Consider the following 23,802-nt stretch of genomic DNA (forward strand, 5'->3'; position numbering starts at 1 on the left):
TCCAGGATGCCCCTGGAGACCTTGCTCTTGACCTCTGCTCCTGTCGGGGCACAGCAGGAGGGTGAGCCAGTGTGGCAGAGGACAAGCCACTGGGGGTGCTAGAGGCAACTTCGGCGATCTGTCACCCGAGCCCTGAACCCCTCTTTCTCTTGGCTTCCTTCTTTCTCCTCTTCCTCTCCCTTCCCAGCTCTCCTCTTCCTCAGTGATGGCAGACTTCTTCCAGCACCATCACTGCCCGGAGGCTGGGGTGCAGTCCTCGCTGACACTCTCCACACCACCACTTCTATTAAAAGCACTGGATTCAGGGCCAGAGGTGATGGTTCAAGCCCTTCGTCCCCACACTTGGGGGACAGAGACAGATGGAACTCTGAGTTTGAGGCCAGCCTGGTCTATGTAGTAAAGCCCTATCTCAAAAACAAAACAGCACCTGGCAGCGGTGATACACGCCTTTAATCCCAGCACTCGGGAGGCAGAGCCAGGCAGATCTCTGTGAGTTCGAGGCCAGCCTTGTCTATAGCGTGAGGTCCAGGACAGGCACCAAAACTACACAGAGAAACCCTGTCTCTAAAAACAACAAAACAAAACAAAAACCAGCAAAAACTCACGCTGGATTCGGAGTCTGGGGATGCAGCTCTGCAGGTAGAGTGCTTGTCTACCGTGCATGAAGCAATGAGGTTGGTCCCCAACATCACACAAGCCAGAACTCATGACACATGCCAGCATTGGGGAGGCAGGCAGGAGGATCAGAAGTTCAAGGTCATCCTCAGCTACAAAGCAAATTCAAGGCTGGCCTAGGGTGTGAGGCCCTGTCTCAAAAAGAGAAAGTGCTGAATTCAAACCACTGGTCACAGGAATTGTAGACCCATTTCTACTTTTTTTCAGGTTCAATTATTCCCTCATATCCTGAGTGTTCAACGAAGACAACAGGCTGGGTTTCTATCAATCTATCTTCTGAGGAATTTCACCCTCTCTGTGGCCCAGGCTTGCCCTTCCTTAACCTCCCCATGGTTTTAATGGTGACATAAATTCTTCATAGAAATACTAAAAAAAAAAAAAAAAAGGAAAAGTACCGGAAGCAGGAAATAGTCCTTTGTTAATATTTCTGTAACTTCATTTTCATGATCCTGCATCTTTTAATGAACTTTTTATTACGCATTGAACTTCAAAGCATCAGGGTCGATGTGGGTTACAGATGGCCCTGGAGTCAGCCAGCAGACACAAACAAGCAGCATCAACCAGGGGGGCTACAAAGCAAGGATGAGAAAACAGTCCAGTCCCATGAACAAAACCAAGGCCTACAGCCTTGCCTCTCGGGAGACTCCTGGCAAGTCTGTTCTGGAAAAGGAGTATCCTGGGCCGGGGCACGCTGGGAGCCAGAGTGGAGGGGATAGAAAGGGACAAGCCTCCCGCTTCTCTCACCGACAGCTCAAGTGTAGCTTGGGAAACCGGACGCACACCTCACCCGCTCCAAGCACAAAGCTGTGACTGGTTATAAATGGCCAGTGAAGAGGCTTCCACATGGGCTGGAGAGATGGAAAGAGTTTAGGATGCTCTTGCTCCGTTCCCAACACCCACATCAGGGGGCTCACAACAGCCTGTAACGCCAGCTTCTAGGAGACACACGCCCCCATCTGGCCCTCATAGGCACTGCACTCACATGCACATCCCCACATCCAGACATGCCTATGTACATAATTCAGAAGTTGTTTTTTATTCTAAATCTTAAAAAAAAAAAAAAACTACATGAAAGCTGGAGGCCAGTGGAAAGCGTCAAATCCACCTCCTCCCGATTTTATCTCAGATTGCCGGAACCTGAGGGTAGCATTTGTCGAAAGAGATGCACTGACTTGGAAGAGAAACCTCTCTCCTTGGCTAGAAGCATGGGAGAAGCCTTCACATCAGGCTTCTTGTTTGTGTCTCACGAAGAGAACTTGTGATAAATGCTCTCAGTGGTGGTGAGTGTCATTTCCTCACTCCAAGTGTGCACCCAGAGCCGAGGTGGTTGTTGGGTTGCTTTCTTGTCATTGTGATAAAATATCTAAAAACAAACAAACAAACAAACAAACAAAAAGCTGAAGAAGGATTTGCTTGGGCTCACAGTTTGAGGGGGACATACATCATCATGGCCGAGAAAGTGTGGTGAGGAGAGCAGCTTGCCTGTGTCGGCAGGATCATGAGGAAGCCCACTCATACCTCAGCAGGCCAGAGAGCATGGGGATGAATGCTGCTGCCTTTCTCTTTTGACTTTTTAAAAATAATAGACCAGAACTTTCTATACAGTCCCCAGCTGGCCTGGAACTCAAGATGTAGACCAACCAGGCTGGCTTTTGACCTCACAGACCTGTCTGCCTCTCCCTCTCTCGGTTCTGGGAGTAAAGGTCTGTGTCACAGCACCCGGCTTCCCCTTTCTTCTTCCTCATTTAGTCCTGGACAACAGAGCGTGGGTTGGCAGCACTCATATTCCGGGTGGGTCCTCCTCCTTTACTTATCCTCTCTGGAAAGCCCTCACAGACACACCCACGGTATGTACTTCTTAATGCAGTCAAGCTGACGATGGGCGTTACCTCTCACAGACGGGACACAAAGAAAGTGACTGTCTGACTTGATGTGATACCATGATGTCCCCTTTCTCTGAGGAACTTACAGTGTGGGTGGAGAGACAGGATTTACATATTTATAAAACAACAACAACAATAATAATAATATAACTGGAAAATAGCATATGAGTAGGAGGAGAACCCACAGGTCCAGGGAGCACACAGAGGCTGTAAAATAAATACCACATCTTCCCTAGTTGGGACTTGCTGGGTTCCAGTGGTCCCAGCCATGGACAGTCTCCTCATTGAGACTGTCCTGTGCTGTTTGAAGATAAAACAGGGCCTTCTGGACCTGCTCCCCTTTAGACACGGGGTGAATCATGTTTGACCTTAGACCAAGCACTGGGCATCATGGACTCAGTGACACTGAGTGCCAAATAAAGTGGTGGTGTGTGTCACACGTGGGGGCCGCGGCGGGGTCGGGAACGACTGTGGTTATTCTTTGTTAACTTGGGCATGGAACCACAGTTCTCCAGTGCCTGGAAAATGTCTGGTACATAATCAGTGCTCAGTCAGGCTTCAATGTCCAAGGAATTCCTGAATCAGAATCGCTCCTTTCAGGTAGCAAATCTTGAGTGTCATTTTAGAGAAAGGGACAGTCCAAATTTGTAGAGAATTCAAGGTATACTCGTTTATCCTGCATACCTACTATGTGCTGGGTTTTAAATCATATCCTGGGGATGCAGAGATGATGGAGACAAACGCTGCCCATATTTGGCTCAGCATCTACTGAGAAAACATGCAGGGCTGGAGAGACGGCTCAGCCGTTAAGATGGAGGACCCGCTCTTGCAGGGGACTGAGTCTGGTTCCCAGCATCCACTTTGGGTGGCTCACGGTCACCTGTAACTTCAGCTCCAGAGAACCTGACACCCTCTTCTAGTTTCCAAGGGCACCTGCATTCATGTGCACAGACACATGCGCACACACAGTATTAAAAACTAAAACAAGTCTTTAAATACATTAATTGAGAACACACGTGTGACCAAGGGGATCCCAAACCCGTTGGTGTTGTGATAGAAAACTGAGCTGGGGGAAGAGCAGAATGGAGGGGTGAAGTGAGGAGCTCATCCCCTCCTCCTACACACTTCTCCAGGGCAGAGCTCCAGTCAGGCTCTCCAGAGATGCTGCGGGGAGGCCTGGCCTTTGATCCGGCAGGGAGTTTGTCCTTTGCCCTCGGTCCTTGCTACCTTGACAATGTTGCAGTCATTGTGGCTTTTGTCAGCTGATCAGCCAAGGAGACGATGCTTGGCCTGAATCTTGAAGAGTGTGACGGATGGACGGGGGTAGGGGAGGTGGGGAAGTATATTCCACACAGCAGACGACGTAGTGGCGTGGAGATGTGAAAAGCTCCACGTGCTCAGACTGTCGAGAAGGCTCACGGCAGGGACTGGGAGGAAGCGAGCCTGAGGTGAAGTCAGGGTGCTGGGCTGGAAGGTTGCGGGGCGGCTCTGGGGGCTGCTGGACAGTTTCCAGCCTGGACTGACAAACAAGGACATTCTGGTATTTGCGTGGTAAGTGCAGTAGACTTACCTAGAGGGTAGGGAGGACGAGACCAGCTGGATGGCTGTTACATTGGCAAAGAGAGATAAGGGTCCAGCATGGAGTATGGATGATAAATAACCCCCCACTGCCGTGTGTATGTGTGTGTGTGTGCGCGTGCGTGTGTGCGTGTGTGTGTGTGTGTGTGTGTGTGTGTGTGCGCGTGCGTGTGTGTGTGTGCGCGCGCGCGTGCGTGTGTGTGTGTGTGTGTGTGTGTGTGTGTGTGTGTGTGTGTGCCCGCCCGTGTGCACGTGCGTGAGTGTGTTCAGGACCAGTTGAAGGAAGCACTGATGTTAGTCTATGAAGTTGCCCAGCAGCAAGCTGGCCCTTCCTTTCCTAGCATCAGGTGCTGATGACGGGAGCATCTCCAGGGACCCCTGGCTGATGCTGCCCTGCTCGCCCTCTAGTCTGATGGGGCAGTCTGGCCTAGATGGAGAAGTTAAATGGACTTTCCCTTTTCACATATTTCCCTTTTGTACCCACATGGGATGCTCCATCATCTGGGGTCAGCTCCCCCAGACCCCCCCTTCATGACCTGCCTCCTGGTCTGACTCTTGTCTCTGATTATTGGTGTCTTCAGGAGAGACTGCCCTTCTTCGTCCTCTGCCCCCGGTGTGCTGTTAATAGTCACAATGCCAGGCTAGTGGCAGAAGTCAGGGAGTACAGTGGCCGGCTTAGGAGGCAGGTAGGGTACCACAGGTCCATCCCCTCCTCAATGGACCATTCCCCATTTACACTATTTCTACAAAACCAGAAGCTCTTGCCTCAAGGGGCCAAATCTACCCAAAACGTGGGAAGCCCAGGTTTGACCCTTTGACATCTGCTCACCAGGACAGGATTCCTAGTGATGTGCGAGGGGTCATAGACATCAGCATCTGGCACAGAATCTTGAGGCAGCACCAGTGAGGTTGCCTCAGGGGCCCTCGCTGTGGTGTGTGGCAGCAGAGGTTAGCACAGTCCTGATGTATAATTCACGGGTAACCAGGACCTGTTACTCTAGACGAAATCCCATCCCTCCTTTGGCCCTCCCTTGGGCACAGAAAAGAGCCTGTAGACAAGTGCTGCCTCCACCCAGGCCAGGGAGTTGCCCCGTGACAGTGTCCAGGACCCCTTGTTCTGTCCCCAGCCTGACACAAAGTCCCTATTCTCCCCGGGGGAAACAGCACCAGACCCAATACAACAGGGCCCACATCCTTGCAGCCTGGCACAATGGGCTCCCATGGAGTACACAGCGTTTCTTATTGTGGCATAAAATGCCATAAAATCAGAACAAAGAGAGCCCAGGGCCTGGATGGGTCGGCAGCTTCCTGCCAGGCAGAGAATACAAGCGATTGTTTAAAAGCCAGTGGCCAGGCAAGTGGCCAGTGAGCAGAGCTTTCCTCCCCACAGCCGGCAAGCCGTGCCGGGACCATCAGAAAGGGATTCTGCTACTCAGATCAATTGCTAAAAGGAAGCAAGTCTGTTCACACTGCCAAATATAGAAGGCCCGAAACAGCAAGGTGACCCGGGTTATCACGGCGCTGTCCTTGGGACAAGTGGCGCTCCACCAGTGCAGAATACCAGCCCTGATCCTGAGCACCTTGATGAGACACACGAGTTATACATCTGTTCACAACTGCATTGTAAAAACAATTCATGTCTCATTGTCTCCTCTCTCATAGTTGTCAAGAAATCACCCACAACCCAGACCGGAAGAAAATGAAAGTAGGTTTGGGGGTCCATCCTGTCTTGCCTTCTTTAAGGGTGTTTGCTAAGTCATTTCTGCTCTGGTGTTGAACCTAACACTGTGGAAGGAAGTCATGACCACCACCCAGAGGCAAAAATAACCCCACAAAGCTTGGGAAACTCTAGCCTTCACTAACAATCAATCAGGAAGGCTGGAGGTGGAGCAGATAAGAATTTTAATTCATCCTGAAACCAAGGAAAAGGGTCAGCTAGGAGGAAGAGAGTGTTTCCTCCATAGCATCCTCTGGCATCCAGCACTTGATGAGGTTTTGTTGTTTTGTTTTTGTTTTTGTTTCCTGCCAGGATCCTGTCTGGGATTTTCCTTCTCAGATCCTAAAAGCAGGCTGGTTAGCCATTACCAGAGAGAACGTTCCTTTGACAAGCAAGCGTTCTGATTGTGTTTTGATGCCTTTGAGTATCATCAAGTGGCCCGGCTGAACAAAGCCAACAGGTCTCCAGCCTCCTTCAGACAGGTTCCTTATTCCACAGAAATTCTCCCTGGAGAAAATGAGCGTAATTAAAGCAGAGGGCTCAGAGGCCAGCCTTAAGACTCTATCCACAGAGAGAATAAGCGTCGCAGGGAAATAGAGGGATGTGACAACTGGGTCTCTCTGGGTTCTTGGAGGAGAAATTTTACAGCAGCCTGCCTTGTCCTGAAAGCTTAGGAGAGTGATTCCCACGCTGGCATCATGGATCTCGAGAACTTACCCTAAACACAGATTCCTGGGCCCTCCCACGGTCTCCACTCCAGCGATGGGGTGGGGCTCTGGAATGTGTCTTTCACGCACAGCCCACAGACAGGATTGATGCAGCCCATTGCGGGGATGCTCTGTGGGCCCCTTCCCCGCCCTCCACAAATAAATACCTGACCAGAAGAGACATTGCACCAGTCCAGAGCTCCCCGGGGTGGGGCCCCGACTGCAACCCTAGAGAAGCAAGCTTTCTATTCAGGGCACGCAGTCCTAGGGAGCCAGGCTCACAGTGCTCAGAGATGGGAAAGGCCCTTTCTTCTCCATACAAAAGGAGCTTCTGGAGCCCCAATCCCCGCGCGATTGTGGGGTCCAAGCCAGCCTGCCCGACGGCCTGGCGCCCCCTGGAGCGAAGCCCCAGGACCGCTCGCGCAGTCGTCCCCAGACCCCGGCTTGCTGCCTGGGTGCAGCCGGGAAGGCGGCGGTGCGGTGTCTAAAAGACCTTTGTGTCGCCGCCCGCACGCACCTCCTCCCGGGGACCGCACCTCGGCCAGGCGTCCGCGAACGGGTTGTCAGCGAGGCCTCGGCGAGGGCCTCGTGCTCTCACAGGGACGTGACAGGCGGCAGGCTTTGGTCCCCAGCTGGGAGACCTGCAGAGGGTCCTGTTGCCCAGGGCCCCGCCCCGCCTCGGAGGCGCCCGCAGCGCTACCCGGTTCGGAACCTGCGAGGCCGGGCGCGTCCGAGAGGGTTCGGCTGGGCAGGGGCGCCCCCTAGTGCCCCTTGTGACCGCTGTGTCCTGCAGGCGGGGAGGGCTCCCCCAGACCCAGAGTCGGTGCACTGCATCAGGACCGGAAGGGCTGCCTTGGGGTCCTAAGCCTGCGTTACAGGAGGCTGCTCTCCCTAAGGGATGTTTAGAAAGGAATATCGACCGGCATGGTGGCCCATGCAGACTGCTGCAAGTTCCAGGCCAGCCTGCATTGTAGAGTGAGGTCCAGGGCGTTTGTCCTAACCACCACCAACCAAAATAAGTCTCAACCAAGAGGGAAGGGGACTTCCTTCCCGCTCTGTTCCTCCCATGCAGATGGTCCCTCTGATTGTCTACCACTCATTTGCTATCTCAGTTGGGAGCTGGCCCATCTCCAGAATCGACCGTTCGCAGGCCATAGGGCAGCCGGTTCTTTCCTGGAAATACAGGCCAGGTTCCATCTACCTGCCCCTAGTCCTGTACACTCCCGAGCTACTAGTAGGGAAGGGAGAGTCAGTCCCGGCTGTGCCGAGCCCAGAACAAAGGGACCAACACACTGTCCTCAGTGAATGAGCACTGGCAGCCCTTAGCGTGTCTCTGTGCCAAAGCCACTATCAAGACAAAAGTCAGGCATCAGAAGCAGAGCCAGAGGAGGCCAGCCCCCCCCCCCTTGGCCACACTCCTCTTCTTTGGCCCCCGCAGCCTGGCATGACTCACCTGGTTGGCAGCATTTGGTTAATATGGCCTGCCAGCACTGAGTCACAGCTGTGACCTGCCACCCCAGTTCAGCCCAGGTAAACACAGCGGGAAAGGACAAAACATCAGGGTACAAAGGGTGCCACAAAAGGTGCCAGCTGCCTTGTGGCCCTGGGGAGCCCACGCCAGCCTTCTTACTGGGTTCCTTTCCCTGAACCTAAGACCCCACCAGTGACACTGAGGTGAGGGCATCTCAGGCGGACCCTTTGATGTGTGAGCCAACCTGTTACAGGGCTCCTGACCCGGCGTCTCTGACAGCTGCTTCCCAGCTGGCACAAATGGCCATGACCATAGCCAAGACGGAGGCCAGAAAGAGAGCGTGTCACCTGCTGATATGCGTATAGGTGATGAGCGAACACAGACAAGCCAACTCACAGCGTGGGAGAGGAAGCTGGGCACCCACAGCAGCTGGGGCTTCCTTGAGACCAGAAGCATGATAAGAGGGACGGGGTATGAATGTCAAGGTGTCATTTACTTCAGTTCCTTGCACTTCTCCAACCGTGATAGTGTTTCTACGTAGTCTGGGAACGCTTTCTCAAACCAAGACAAAAGGAAGGATCTAGAAGAAGAGTTTCCCCAAGAATGAGGGAACCCCTCTCCTCTTCCATTTGCTGTACTTGGACCTTCCAGCCACCCCCCAATGCCATCCTGTCCTGCTCCTTGCCATCACACCCCCACACCCTCAATCGCGTTAGGCAGTAGAGTTACTTGGGAACCTCATCCTGAGAGAAGGCAAAGGCTCTATCTACCAGCTATTCAGTCTACAAGCTGCATCACCAGACTGGCGGGCAGAGACAGCTGAAATAGACTCATAGAGCAGCCCGCTGTCCAGCTGCCCCTGACCCAGGAGAAGCCCCAGTGCAGGCAGCCTGGAGATTCCTCAGCCCCAGATTAAAGTGTTCCCCCATCCCGCTCCATATTCCATTTCCGTGTGTGTGGCTGGCCACCGGGGCCAGGGTGGGAGGAAGAAGGGCAGTGGTACCCTTGTACACCCCGTGTGGCAGATCCTGAAGCCTGCTATGGCCCTGAAACCTGAGAGATGGTCTTGCTTCCTAGGTTCCGAGTCGGGAGATGGTAATGAAAGCAGTGTTTACCCAGGCCGGGTCATCTAGCGAGGGAGCTGGTCGTGGAGTGCAGCAGAGACCTCTCCACCCAGAAGCCCTTTCTGCGCCCCCCACCCCTGTGCCTCCCTTCTACCCTCCTCTTTACTGAACCCGAAGCCAGTGTGTTCACAGTTACCTTTCTCACCTGGGCCACTCCGTTCAAGTGTCTGGCTTGATCATCCTCGGGCAGCCACAGGGATGGACCAGCCTCGTCCCAGCTGACACAGGCAAAACAGCCGAGTCCCGCGTGGGCTTCCCTGAGGCTGCCCCTCAGAGGCCCAGCAGGCCGAGTGGACCCAGCAACTCTGGCAGCCCAGCAGCCTGGGCTCCTGCTGCTGAGGGCCCCCCTTCAGGCCTCAGCCCACCCTGAGTGGAGTGGATCCGTGCATTCAGTAAACTGACTCTATTCTCCCACTTATTTTGTATTTATTTCCCTCGCAGGCTGACAGGCTTGAGCTGCAACCCGCCTCCCATGTCATTTCTGCTTGCTGCCTGCCACCAGAGTCTGACACATCTCAGGCTCCCAGGCGCCCATGGGCTAGGGCAAGCTGGATCCCATTTAGGATCAGCTGTGGATGTGGATTCCGAGATTCTTCTCCTCATGGCATCTAAGGAATCAAAGACCGATGAGACTTAGGGTGATAAAAAAGAAATCAGATGGGTAGTGGGGAAATTGTATGTGGTTGTGGAGGGCACGGAGGATAAGAAGAGATCGCCAGCTAAGCCTGGTGGTACACTTCTGCAGTCTCAGCACTGGGGCAGGAGGATTATAAATTGGAGGCCAACTTGGGCTGTTATAGCAAGACCTAGTCCCAAAAATCTAGAGAGAAAAGCAGAGACAAAAATAGGCTTTCAAAAAATGGTGGAAAGGAGAGGGTACTGTTCAGAGATGTGAGCTAAGTGAAAGAAAACACATCCTAAAGACTTCATAGTCTATGACTCCACTTGTAGTAATTTCTAGAAAAGGCGAAACCATAGACGGAGAAAGCAGATCTGTGAACTCTGGGAGATGAAGAAGAAACAGGAACTGGAGGTGAGGAAGGGGTCATAGAGTGGTTACGTGATGACAGTCACAGAACTGGACAAACTTGCTCAAATTCGTTGAACTGTGTGTTGGCAGTGTGGGAGTGTGACACCCTGATCATGATACTTGTGCATCCCTAAATGTCCTCAAAAATCCCAGCACTCGGGAGACAGAGTCAGGTGGATCTCTGTGAGTTCGAGGCCGGTCTGGGCTACAGAGTGAGTTCCAGGAAAGGCGCAAAGCTACACAGAGAAACCCTGTCTTGAAAAACCAAAAACAAACAAAACAAAAACAAAAAACAAAAATAGGAGACAGGACAGAAAAAGGAGGAGAGAAGAAAGGTGAAGAGAGACACCGGAATTGGGGACACGCCTCAGTTGATAGAGCACTTGCCTCGCGTGCCAAAACCACTGGGTTCACGGTCTGCACCACATAAACGGTGTTCTTGCCTGTGATCCTAGCATTCAGGAGGCAGGGGCAGGAGGGCCAGAAGGTCAAAGTCATCGTTAGTTAATAGTTGAGGTCAGCCTGGGCTACATAAGACCCTGTCAAAAAACCAGAGATGTCTGGAAATAAGAACAAAGTGTAAATACGTGCGTGTGTGTGTGCTCGCGCGCGCGCATGCATATGTGTGCATGTGTGTGATAGCACCATAATGAACCCATCTTATTTATTTAGGTTTTTCAAGATAGGGTTTCTCTGTGTAGCTTTGGAGCCTGTCCTGGAACTCGTTCTGTAGACCAGGCTGGCCTTGAACTCAGAGATCCACCTGCCTCTGCCTGAGTGCTGGGACTAAAGGCGTCCACTCCCCACTGTGCAAACCATCATTTATTTTTAATTATTTAGATTTATTTAACTGTATATGTAAGAGAGTTTTGCTTGCATGCATGTAATGGGCACCTTGTGTGTGCCTGGAGCCTGCTGAGGTCAGAACAAGGCATTCAGTCCCTTGGGACTGGAGTTATACACAGTTGTGAGCCTCCATGTGGGTGCTGAGAATCAAACCCTGGTCCTCTGCAAAACAATAAACACTCTTAACTGCTGAGTCAACTCTCCAGCTCTAAGTAAATAATATTTAGAAAAAAATATTTATTTGAATGATGGGCGTGGTGGTCTGAATAGGTATGGCGTCCATCGACTCCTGTGTTTGAATGCTTGGTCCACAGGGAGTGGCACTATTAGGAGGTGTGACCTTCTTGGGTGGGTGTGGCCTTGTTGCAGGAAGCGTGCCATTATGGGGGTGGGCTTTGAAGTCTCATCTGCTCAGGCTATGCCCAGTGTGGTACACAGTCTCCTTCTGCTGCCTGTGGATCAAGATGTAGAACTCTCAGCTACCTCTCCAGGACCACGTCTGCCTGCAGGCCACCATGTTCTACCATGATGATAATGGACTGAACCTCTGAACTGTAAATCAGTCCCAATTAAATAGTTTCCTTTATAAGAGTTGTTGTAGTCATAGTGTCTCTTCATAGCAATAAAACCCAAACTGAAACAATGGGTTCATTGTGTTATCGTATATAAACAAAATTTAGATCAAACAAATTTCTTCTTGCCTTCAAAACACATGCTCCCACAACAGTCCCTGATTCCCAGCCCGGCTCTCTCCTGGGGGCTCAGGATAAGACACTGCAGCCTAGAGATGAGTAATGGGAGCAATTAAGTTTTAGGAAGACTAGTCTGGGCTACCTAAACCTTGACCCATTCCTCTGACGAGTTCCATTTAGACAAAGTGATAGAACTCCTGGAGATAAATGCATTCAGCCAAGTGGCCAAGACCCAAGATGGGAGATAAAGGTGAACATCTTTGCTTGTTAGTAGAGCCTACACAAGCTACTGAAGTTAAAAATTTAAAGCTTCAAGTGCTGATGTTCAAACACGGAGCTCCTAACTGTACAGGAAAATGGACCTTTGTTTTTTAACTGAATTTTAAGGTTGAGTGAAGATTTGTCTAAGACCTGGTACTGAGAACCACAGAGGAGGGATAGGCATGCTAGCTAGTGGTTAAGAGTGCTAGCTGCTTGCCCAGAGGGCCTGAATTCAATTCCCAGCACCAACATGGCAGCTCACAACCATCTGTGACTCCAGTCCCAAGCTATCTGATGGTATCCTCAAGATTCTGCTGGCCTCAGTGGGAACCAGGCATGCAGGTGGTACACAGACATAAATACAGACGAACTACCCATCATAGTTAATTTATAAAACTAACTTGTATAAGTTGGGTATGTTGACAACAGAGCCAGGGGGTGGGGCTGGCGGGAGGAGGCATGGAGCCCAGACTCGCTGGGACAGAGGTTCACATACAGAAAAAGTCACAGCGAGGTAATGTGAGCCTGTGGGTTCCACGTATGAAGCACTTCCTGTGAACGGACCTGGAGAAAAATAAGCCCTTGACACTTCTCTGTAATCCTTAATCAGCCTGTATTATTAACCCCATGTTGCCTGAGAGGAAACTTGCCCTCGGGAGCTCAAGTAGTAAGTACTCTGAAGTTCATAACGTCTGAGTCTGTTGAACGAAGCCATGCGCCTGACCCCTGTGCTCTGCTGCAAGGAAAAAAGGCAGCATCGCTAAGCAGCTCCAGTCGGGGACTGCAGAGTTCCCAGCGCCAAAGGGTGCAGCGAAAAGCCCCTGGAAGAGACTGGAGAGAAGGGCTCAGCAGCGAAGAGCACTGGCTGCTCTTCCAGTGGACGGGGGTTCAATTCCCAACACCTACATGGTGGCTCACAGCCATCTGTAACTCCAGTTCTAGGGGATCCAATGTTCTTTTCTGGCCTCCATGGGCACCAAGCATGCATGTGGTACACAAATGTGCAGGCAAAACACCCATATATGGTTTTTTTTGTTTTTGTTTGTTTGTTTGTTTTTTAAAAAGGGTCCTAGAAGAGAGAAGAGAGAACTTTGGTGGCTTGTGGAATCCAAAAGAGGAGAGCCAAGATGGAGAAAGCTGTTGAGCAGGGAGACCACATGTGCTAGCAATTATTCAATGTACGAGGGAACGGAGACTGGATGGCACGCTATATGGAATACTATTTCTAGAAGACATCTTATACCAGGGACTCGGGACATCCTTGGATGTATGTAGACATGTATGTAGACAGCAGCAGCAGGGTCTGGAATAGCAAGGGAAGGTTGTGCTTAGTCATTCTTACCGTGGAGGACACCATGCACATTCCTCAGACTCCAGGGAGGGAAGGACAGTGTAAATGTGAAGAAGCAAACAGGAAAGCACAGTATCGGGGGCCAGGTGTCCCCCATACTATACAGGTAGACACCCCCCAGTAACAGAGGGCCAGGTGTCCCCCACACTGCACAGCTAGACACCCCATAGACCTCAGAGGTGTCTAGAAGTGAGAAGACAACATGGATGGAAGTAGAAAAGTATCCCTGCCTGGGATCCCCAGAAAAGGCTAAGTCTGAAGTCTCCCACCAGCTGATAAAGAAACCAGTATTTGGCTGCTCTGAATACATGGCCTTGAACCCTGGCGCCACCTCGGACATAAACAGCCTGCCCGTCACTCCTCTTTCTAGTGTTGATAACTGCTCGCTTTCCATACAAGGAAGGCAAAGATCTGCCCCCTCCCCCTCGATGGAACTGATTCTGATGGGAGAGAGCAAAAGACTGAAATCGACCTTTTCCTGGGGCCTCTTGGCAGCACCCTCCTGAGGAAACTCAGGCCTGCAGGAAAGTCTGGGCACTTTCGTCTCATGCCGGACCCCTCACGGCCCCTCTTCAGTTCCTTGGTCCCTTTCCTTCCTTCCCTGAATTCCTTGTTGGTCTCCCCCACAATGCTGATCCTCTACCTTGTGTTTGCCAGACTCCGGCCCCAATGCTTCAGGCAGCTTGGCCAGGTCTGGGCAGTTCTGTTCCAGGATAGCCATGTGGTGAGGCTGGCTGGCTCCTCACCCCTGCGGCCTCAGAGAGCTGCCCACTGGGCCAGTCCCAGCTCTGCCAGGGTACCTGGGAGGAGGCCATCTCTGATGTGATAGGAGACTGGGGGAATGCTTTTCTCTGGAGAGCCGCCCCATCTTCCCACTCATTCACGGATTCATTGAGCTGTCACTTGAATGTGCAGGTGGCCAAAGCTGGGCCAGTTCAGGCCTTCAAGGAAGGCTGGGCTCTGTGCCTGGTAGACAATGCCCTTTGCCCAGGCCCGGGACAGGTCTCAGGACATCTGCCACTCAGCAGGCTCAGCAAAGATCCCTGCATCACATAAGCCACATACACTGGCACATAGTTGTAATCCTAGCACTCATAAGGCAAAGGAGTTCAAGGCCATCCTTGGCTACAAAGTGAATTCAAGCCTAGCCTGGTCTACAGAGTGAGACCCTGCCCCCAAATAGAAAAATAAGGAAAAATGAGCAAAAGCCCCAACTTATGGGGGCTGGAGAGATGGCTCAGCGGACTGACTGCTCTTCCAGAGGACCCAGGTTCAATTCCCAGCACCCACATGGCATCTCACAACTGTCTTTAACTCCAGTTCCAGGGGATCCAACACCCTTACACAGACATACATGAAGGCAAAACACCAATGCACATAAAAAAAAAAATAAATAAATCTTTAAAAAAAAAAAAAAAAAAAAAAAGCAAATGGACGCCAAACACCACCCCTGGGTGACCCTGGACATTTGGGACCTCATTCCTTCATCTACTCAAATGACCCAATAGAGCCCACAAACAGTGCTTTTCATCACCCTGATTTCTTCTCTCTCAGGACAGGGGTCAGGAGTATCCAAGGGGAACCGCTGGCCCCTGCCCCCAGAGTGGCTCCCAGCAGCCAGTCAAAGCAATCCTTGAGCCAAGGCCAATGGCAGAGCACAGGACTCACAAAGGGGCTATTCTGGCCTCAGTCTGGAGAGCAAACCACGCAGGGTAAAGTGGGTTAATCATTAAGGACCCTACTTCGGGTCCCTTTCCTGAGGGCTGGCCTAGCGCCCTCCCATGGTCTCCCTGTTAGAGATGCAGGGTGGGGACAGCCCGAGGAGGGTCCTCCCACTCAGGGAAGTCCCATCTCCGCAGCGGTACTCCTTCATCCTGCGGTCCTGGAGGGAGGCTTGAGGTACCTCCTGACACCCCTTGCCTCTCCAGTGGTATATCTGACTCCTAGAGAGTGGCTGATGCCCCCTCAGGCAAATCCAGCGCTCATGTGTCCTCTACTACCTTTTTCCCCCCCTTGAAACAAACACTGGAAAATACTGGGAAACCAGCAGGGCTGAAGGCTTCAGGGTGGGTGGGGGTGGGGAGGATGGGGAATGAGGGAACGGTCAATGTGTGTCTTTATGCATCCCTTTCTATCCTTTAGGCTTCCCACCACATGACCGCAGTGCATAGTTAAAAAAAAAAATATAGAACTAAGATATAAAAAGTCACGACCAAGGCAAGCCTGAGAACACTCGATGCCGCTAACTGTGGCTGTCGTTATGGCCCAAACCGCCCGCTTCCGAGGTCTGAATTATTACAAGAGCTTCCTCTGCATGGCCTTCCTGCTTTCACTTGCCCATTTCCCATCCATTGTCTTGGTCCCTTGCCCCAGTCACAATGTGGTGTTAAAGGTCAGGTGAGCCGTCTCACTGACAGCATTCTTGATGTCCCACAGCTTCCTGGTCATGACCCACCCAGCCACTCTCCTCCAGTCACCCCGTTGGTCCCCTGAGACGTCAGGGACCCTCCACTCCCACCCTGCCCAGGTGTTTACATGGCACCCCCCCTTTCTCCTCCCGGCCCAGTCTCACTCCCCGTGGTGGGAACCTTGGCATCCGGTCCATTCATTCCCCCTCACTGCTCTCCTCTTTTACTGGCTTGGTCCCCCCTTTGTTTGCTTAAGTGTCTCCAACTCAAACACCTGCTGAATCTAAGTGCAGATGAAGAAGAGAACTTTCTAGCAGGCAGAAGGCAGGTACCACAGATAGCCTTGAGAGGAGGCTGCTGAGGAAATGCCACTCAGGGCTGGACTAGGACCCTCCTCAAAGCCCAGCCCAGAAACTGACCGCAGCGGGCGGCTAACAGGATGTCTCAGAAGGTAGAGATGCTCACCGCCAGTGTGACAACCTGCCTTTGATCCCTGGGACCCACACAGTGGAAGGAGAGAACTGACTCCTGCCAGTTGCCCTCTGACCTCCACACACGTGATGCAGAGGTGCACCACACACACACCATACACAAATAAATGTAATAAAACTTTAGAAACAACAGTAGCGGTTAGCATTTATGGAGTGCTTATCGCATGCACTCAAAGGCACTCGGTGAGGACACTCTTCCTTCATCCTTAAGGCCCCTTCCAACAGCCCAACCCCAGAAGATGGGTCCTCTGTGCCTACTCACACTCAGTGACCCGAGTTCACATGCTTACAGGCAAGGACAACCTGGCTCCTGAGTTCTTCAAGAAGAGAATGAGCAGGGCCAGAAGGATGATGAGAGGAAGTGTTCCCAAGGGGTCAGAGGCAAAACGGCGGGCTACAGAAATCACACAACGGAGCAAATGCAAAGCTGTCATTTATCTTTAAAGGGATGTGGGGATGGGGCTGACAAAGGACCCGGAACACTGATATCTCAAGCCTCTGGAAGGTGTTTTATTCATTTGCTTTTCTTTTTATTTTCTTCTTTAAAAAAACAAAAAACAATAGCACATAACATTAGAGAATCAAGAACTACAAGAGAGGGTCTGTGTCTTTTGAGTTTTTGTTCACACTGCCCTGCACTTGGACACACACTGGGACTTGGGGACTGGTGCTCTCCGTCCTGGCTGGGTCCCTCCTCTTGAAAAGGTGCTGAGCGAGCAGCCACAGCAGATGGCAGCACCTGGCCCTGTCCTAGGCTACTGCTTCTCCAGGGCCCCTGACGCCCACCCCTCTTCCCTCTCTCCAAACCAGAGCCTGAAGCTGGAGACATTACAGAACTTATCTTGGTCCCCACAGGGGACTCTTTCAGGGACAGAGCCCTCCCCTGACCGGCAGGAGATGACACCCCCTTGAGTGGATAAGGTGTCCCTCCCCGGCCCCATCTCCATTCCAACTGACACCACACTTGGTGCCCTGGTTCTTAGCCCTGAGCCACCTAGGCCCTCCTGCCACACCCTAGGTCCATTCCAGCAGGCACAGGATTGACAGATGCTTGGCCCCTTCAGTTGACCCCCAACGAGAGAGAGGAAAGAGAGAGAGGACCGCCCCCCCAAATCCCAGGGCCTTGGCTCAGAAGGAGGCACTGGGTGAGAAAAGGCCTGAGAGCAGGGTACGGAGACTGATGTAGCCAGGTCGGAGGAGAGAAGCGACAGAGAGCCGCCCTAAGGGTCGGGGCAGGCTTTCCAAGGCTGCAAATAGCAAAGAGTCCCAGGCTGTGGGTCAGCAGGCTTAGGCTCAGGGATCTGGGGGGAGAGAGAGGCAGAAATAAGCTCGTTTCCCTTCCCATGTTGCCTCCAGTTACCACGGGGGTCCAGGCCCAGGTGACAAGGTCCCAGGTCCAGGAGAAAGGGGAAACGCCCCCACTGTGCTCAGCCGGGTCTCAGTCTAGCGTCTGTGGGAGGGTGGGTACTCCCACCTCATCGCATGCTCAGCCCTGGCTCCCAGTTAGCAACTCCCGAGGGCTGCCATCCACAGACCAGCTGGACTCGTGGGTGATGGGGACCTGCTGGCCTGGAGCCCCTGCCTCCCCAGCTCCGGCCCCACCCTGACCACGCCCTTTGGCTCTATTCTTGTTGCTCATTCATTTCCATGTCGGACACCAGGATGTTCTTCTCGGTGGCCTCCGCTGGGCCAGAGCTGCTGCCGCGACTGTAGCGGGCCCCCTCGAAGGACCCACGTTCCGCGCTCTGTCGGCGCCGGTAGAGGATGAAGGCTGCCGTCACCAAGGCCAGGAGGAGCAGCACGGCCATCAGCACCACGACCAGAGCCACCGGGTTGTCAGGAAGCGCTGCTGAGGTAACCATGGGGAACGCACATCAGGCCACCGCCATGCCCACCAGGGACAGAGGGGGCAAAGGAAGAGCCAGGCTCAGGGCTTGTCACCTCCACTCACCTGATGGCAAGAAGCTGTTCTCTCCCACTGTAGAAGAGGGAAGAGCCAGTCAATCACAATCGGTCCTCACAGAAATCATAGTCATAATTCAAGCAAATGCCTGTGAATTCTGACTGAATGTCACTGTGCAGACACACTGAACCATCGGTGACGCTGTGACCCAGCTACTATGATTCCCATCTTAGAGAGGAGGAAGTTCAAAGACTTGCCTCAGATGGGACAGGTGTGCGTGTGGCGACGGTCTATGGACGTGTTCTTACAGGTGAGTGTGCATGTGCATGGCTGTGGAGGTCAGAGGTCAATGTTACTGTACCGTGTGTCCTCCTTGATGGCTCTCTACCTTATTTCTTTTGAGCTGTGGGGTCTATCACTGAACCTATAGCTCACGATTCAGCTATGTTGGCCAGCCAATGAGCTCCAGGGACCTATCATTTCAGACACACACACAGATACCTCTTCCCGTCCTGGGGTCACAAACCATGCACTGAATGCACGCTGTTATCCGGATGCTGGGAATCTGAATTCATCCACATGCTTGCGTGCGTGACAAGCACTTTGCTAACTGGATCACCTCCCCAGGCCTCAGAAGGCAGAGCTGAACCATATCCTTTGTCCTTAACCAGAGCATGATGGCACTTGCTAACCTCTGGCGCTGACTGCCTACTTTGGAACTAAGTCTCGGGGTCAGTCTTTGCTACAGACTAATGTACCTGGCGCCTTCCCAGACAATGCATCTGCCCCTGTGCACCAAGGCCCAGCCGTGGGCACGGAGGGCCGAGCATGTGCCTTCTGGGAGCCCGGCTTACCTCTAGGGAGCTTGCAGACAACGCCCATGGTGATGTTGGTACACGCGCCAGGCCGCCACAGCCCGCTGCTGCTCTGGATCCAATAGCAGCTGTTGTGACTCAGCATGCTAGGGCCCAGGCCAGGGGGTCCCCAGTTAGAATAGTTCACAGCTGTGTTGTCTTGCCAGACCAGCATGCCTCCTGTGGAGGGAAGGCGCTGAGGAGATGTGGGGAGGGGGACAGGCGGGGGGCTTTTATAGGTGGGAGGGAGCACCTATAAACCCTGGCACGAAGGACTGATCAATGCCCAGTGGAGACCTGCTCCCTGGCCTAGCCTCTCATATTCTCTCATTAACCTTCCCGAGTTCAGAGATCACGGTATCTCTCCTGCAGCCTGAGCCCTGGGCCTCCCCGATATCTTACACAGGGCACTCACCTTTGGGGTTGAAGTTCATGCCCAACCAGGCTCCTCGATTCTGGGCTTCAAAAGTCTGCAGGTGCTCCCAGACAAACACATTCTCCATCTCATCAAGAATGGACAGAACCGTCCCACCCGCTGGACGCAAAGGAAGCCCACGTCAGGGCAAACAGCCTCCTTATGTTGATAGAGTCCCACCTACCCCAGCCCACCCCCAGCCCACCCCCATTCACACGCGCCAGCCCACCCCAGCCCACCCCCATTCACAGCGGCGCCAGCCCTCTTCTTCGGCCGCGCGCGTGTGTGCTGTTGGATACTGTACACGTCACAGTAGGGTCTGTGTATTAAAAGGTGAGCTAAGTGCTACTTAGAGGCAGAGGTGAAATTCCTTCTGGTCTGAGAGTCTGGGAGCCGGGCGGGCCTGCGCTCACCCACCTCTCTGGCAGCGCTGCAGCGCCTCCTTGTGGCCCAACAGCAGCTCCATGTGGAAAGAGTAGCAGTGATTCCTGAAGGGGATCCAGGCCGAGTCCGCCAGCCCCTGAGGACAGCTGCCGCGGTAGCGTATCCTTCGGGGAGGAGGGGGCCCTGTCGGAGTGCAGGATTGAGGATGCGGCCCACGCATCCTCCCGGGACCACGTGCACACGCCCGAGCCTTGGCCCCAGCGGGTGGTACTCACCCCTGCTCACCCCACACACTGCCCCCTGCAGCTTGGTGTCACAGCTGGCGGTGCGCCAGGTCCCATCCACGTCCACGTAGGCGCAGCCTCCCGACTGCCGAGGCTCCCCATCTTGCCAGCCCACGTAATTCAGAGGCTCCTCGGAGAGCCAGGAATATCGCCGTGAGCCCTGGGCGCGAGGCGGCCATGGGTGAGAAGAAAGGGGACGGACTCTCAGGGAGGGGGCAGACAAGGCAGGAAGAAGGAAACCAAGGCAGAAGGTGGGTGGGGGTAGGGGAGACAAAAGCTTGACTTGGGAGCCCACCTCCTCACTGGTCAGCCCAATCCACAGTGGTGCTTGCAGCCCGCGGGCAGCCTGGGTGAGGTAGGCGTGGGTGTAGGGATCAGGCACGTATGCCAGGCTGGCATTTCGGCTCTCACACAGCAGGAGAGCATCTTCCCAGCGCAGCGGCTTCTGCAGCAGCCGGAAGGTGCCGTTGAGGTAGGAGAGCTCAGTGCCAGGGGCAGGGGGTGTTGCTGCTGGGGATGGGCTCAGGGAGGGGTCTACGGAGAAGGGGGGGCAGGGCTTAGGCTGGGCTCTGCCTCCCTTACCCCATTCCCAGGTATGAGGCTAGCCCAGGGAGCAGGTCTTCACGGGGAACAGCTGCATGGATCAGTCCTTGGTGTGAGTCACTGTTCTTATTAGTGAGCTTTGTTTGCTAACATGCAGAGAAAGGCTAGGGCCTTGACAGACTCCTGTCCGGGGAACCTTGCAGGGAGCTGGAGATACCCTGATATTGAGTCTTAGGGGGTTCTGACCCCAGGCACACCAGCATGTCGCACAACCCAGTATCTGGCTGCCCACCGACTTCCCTCCTGAGACCCTGCTTCCCAAGCAGATCCAGGACTCTGGAGGGACCTCTAGGGCCCCTGAAGAGAGGAACAACGTTTGGTTCCTTCTGGCCTGGCCCAGAGCAGCTAGCCAGTCCGAGGGTCCCGGCCCTGGGTTCGGAAACACTGTGGGGCAGGGGATGTGGCTGATACCCAGCTCGACGCGCCCGTTCCACAAACCCAGTGCGGCGGTGGCCGGTGGTACCTGTGGCCTTCTGGCAGATGAAGCCATGTGTTTCCTCCGTGCAGCTCCGATCGTCCCAGCGGCCAGCGAAGTGGGCTGAGGGCGTGTGCAGGACCACCGCACAGCTGGTCTGGGGGGAAGGGGCTACTCAGGGGAATCCCAGTGCCTTTCAGACCACTGGCCCCTGAGAGGGTGGCTGAGGCCGGAAGAAGAGGGACGGGAGGGGCGGCGGGGGGGGGGGACAGCACCAAAGACAACAGGGGCAGGAGAAAGCAGAACGGTGTCCTCACCGGCTTGGTGCCACTGGGAGCAGGCCTGGGGCCAGAGGGCTCCCCTGGCGCCCAGTTGGCATACAGCAGAGGTTCCTGCTCAATCCACTGAAAGTCCCTCTGCGAGGCGTGCAGGCCGATCCAGAGGTCAAAGGTCACACTGGGGAGGCTGGCTGTGATGAATGCTACAGTTCCCCCCCAGAAGAAAGGCAAGAGTGATGGAGTGGGCCCCTGTTTGCCCTGCTCTAGCCAGTTGTGGGGCGGCTGTTCTGGAGGACGCCAGCGACTCTCCCCATAGGCTGCCCTACCTTGCTCTAAGGGGTTTGCAATGGTGACCAGCTCGGCTTCTTGCTGCTCACAGGAGAACTGGGCCTCTGACCATTTCACCCTGTCCTGAGGGTCCTGGCCCTGGATTCGGAAACACTGTGGGGCAGGGGATATGATTGGCACCCAGCTCTACATCCCTGTTCCACAAACCCAGAAGGCCTGCTGGGTGCCCCTCAGCAGCTAATCCCTGGGGGCTTTCAGATCCAGGCAGTAACACCAGGCACAGGGCATATGGATCTCCCTGGTCAAAGCCCCACCCTCTGGTCCTGTCACAGGATTCACAAATGCCTGGATTCTGGGTTGTTGTCGTTTTTGTTTGGGGGCCGGGGGATGACGGGGTTTGTTACTGTTTGTTTGAGACAAGTCTTGCTATGTAGCCCAGGCTGACCTGGAACTCATGATCTTCTTGTTTCAGCCTCCCTAGTATTGGGACTGCAAACGTGCACCACCACACCCAGCTTGGTGGTTAGGTGTGCATGTGTATGTGTGAGTGTGTGTGTGTGCATGTGTGGGTGTGAGTGCATGTGTGTGGGGGGGTGTGTGAGTGTATGTGTGTGCATGTGTGGGTGTGAGTGCATGTGTGTGCATGTGTGTGTGTGAGTGTGTGTGTGCATGTGTGGGTGTGAGTACATATGTGCATGTGTGGGTGTGAGTACATATGTGCATGTGTGGGTGTGAGTGCATGTGTGTGCATGTGTGGGTGTGAGTGCATGTGTGTGCATGTGTGGGTGTGAGTGTGTGTGCATGTGTGGGTGTGAGTGCGTGTGTGTGCGTGTGTGGGTGTGAGTGCGTGTGGGGGTGAGTGCGTGTGTGGGGTGGTGGGTGTGTGCGTGTGTGGGTGTGAGTGCGTGTGCGTTGTGTGGGTGTGAGTGCTGTGTGTGTGGTGTGTGGTGGTGTGTGTGAGTGCGTGTGTGTGCAGTGGTGTGTGGTGTGATGTGCGTGTGAGTGTGCGTGTGTGTGGGTGTGAGTGCGTGTGCGTGCGTGTGTGGGTGTGAGTGTGTGTGTGTGCATGTGTGGGTGTGAGTGCGTGTGTGTGCATGTGTGAGTGGGTGTGTGTGCATGTGTGGTTGTGAGTGCGTGTGTGTGCATGTGTGGGTGTGAGTGGTGTGTGTGCATGTGTGGGTGTGAGTGCGTGTGTGTGCATGTGTGGGTGTGAGTGCGTGTGTGTGCATGTGTGGGTGTGAGTGCGTGTGTGTGCATGTGTGGGTGTGAGTGCATGTGTGTGCATGTGGAGGCCAGAGGATTGCTGTCCCTCGGGTGTGTTTGCCTCACCTTGTTTTGTTTTTGAGACACAATCTCTCATTGGCTTGGGCTCACTGATTAGGCTAGGCTGGCCAGCCAATGAATCCCAGGGATTCTCCTGCCTCTGCTTCCCCAGCAGTGGGGTTCTAGGTGCGTACAACCTGCCTGCCTTTTGATTTGGGGGTTCTGAGGATCATACTCAGGTCTTCGTGGCTTCATGTACAGCTAACACTACCAACTGACTTATGTCCTAACACTATTTTTTTTTGTTTTTTGGTGTGTGTGTGTGTGTGTTTGTATGTTGATTTGGGGCCTCACACATGTGTGTGTATGTTGGATTTAGGGCCTCACACATGCTAGGCAGGCACTCTACCAATGAGCCAAAACCCTAACTCCTCTCCATTTTTGGTTTTCTGAGTTTTTGTTGTTGTTGTTTGGGCTTTTTTGTTTTGAGCAGTTTCTCCATGTCGCCCTAGCTGGCCTGGTCTCCCAACATCCTCTAGCCTCCGGGGTCTGGGGCACAAGTGTTTATCATCATGCCCAGCTTCAAAACACCAGGAAAGATAATTTTCTAAATGTTATTAAGAAAAAAGAAAAAAAAAAACTGGGTGACAGGGACAGCTCAGCCAAGAGCACCTGCTGTTGTGGTCGAGGACCTGGGTTTGGATCCCAGCACTCACAGAACAGCTCACAACTGTCTGTAACTCCAGTTCCAGAGAGTCTGGTGCCCTCTTCTGGCCTCCATGGGCATTGCACACAACAGGTGGTGTACAGAAATACACATAAAATAAAAATGAAGGAAAATAATTAAAAAATATATAGATAGAAGGTCTGGAGGGATGGCT

At 53.4% G+C, this 23,802-nt stretch overlaps 2 protein-coding genes across 5 annotated transcripts in view; one reads left to right on the top strand and one right to left on the bottom strand.

Moving 5' to 3' along the window:
- Marchf10 (membrane associated ring-CH-type finger 10) overlaps window positions 1–9,569 on the top strand; it is a 96,702-nt gene extending 87,133 nt beyond the window's left edge. For 3 of the 4 annotated variants that reach the window (XM_037200727.1, XM_037200725.1, XM_037200726.1), the window contains exons 11-13: window positions 4,718–4,822; window positions 5,799–5,841; window positions 9,109–9,569. In XM_037200727.1, the coding sequence (XP_037056622.1) occupies window positions 4,718–4,822; window positions 5,799–5,841; window positions 9,109–9,164 (204 nt within the window). In that variant the 3' untranslated portion in view covers window positions 9,165–9,569. The remainder of the gene's footprint in view (window positions 1–4,717; window positions 4,823–5,798; window positions 5,842–9,108) is intronic. The other variant, XM_028865149.2, reaches the window with a different exon arrangement.
- A 7,081-nt stretch (window positions 9,570–16,650) lies between these two features.
- The window catches only part of Mrc2 (mannose receptor C type 2), a 61,471-nt gene continuing 54,319 nt past the window's right edge, over window positions 16,651–23,802 (bottom strand). The window contains 10 exon segments of the mRNA XM_028865147.2: window positions 16,651–18,083; window positions 18,186–18,212; window positions 18,992–19,171; window positions 19,407–19,526; window positions 19,824–19,973; window positions 20,066–20,234; window positions 20,370–20,608; window positions 21,141–21,249; window positions 21,410–21,573; window positions 21,697–21,811. Coding sequence (XP_028720980.1) covers window positions 17,857–18,083; window positions 18,186–18,212; window positions 18,992–19,171; window positions 19,407–19,526; window positions 19,824–19,973; window positions 20,066–20,234; window positions 20,370–20,608; window positions 21,141–21,249; window positions 21,410–21,573; window positions 21,697–21,811 — 1,500 coding nt within the window. The 3' untranslated portion in view covers window positions 16,651–17,856.

The sequence above is a fragment of the Peromyscus leucopus genome, chromosome 8b (genome assembly GCF_004664715.2).
Source record: "Peromyscus leucopus breed LL Stock chromosome 8b, UCI_PerLeu_2.1, whole genome shotgun sequence".
NCBI classification, from domain to species: domain Eukaryota; kingdom Metazoa; phylum Chordata; class Mammalia; order Rodentia; family Cricetidae; genus Peromyscus; species Peromyscus leucopus.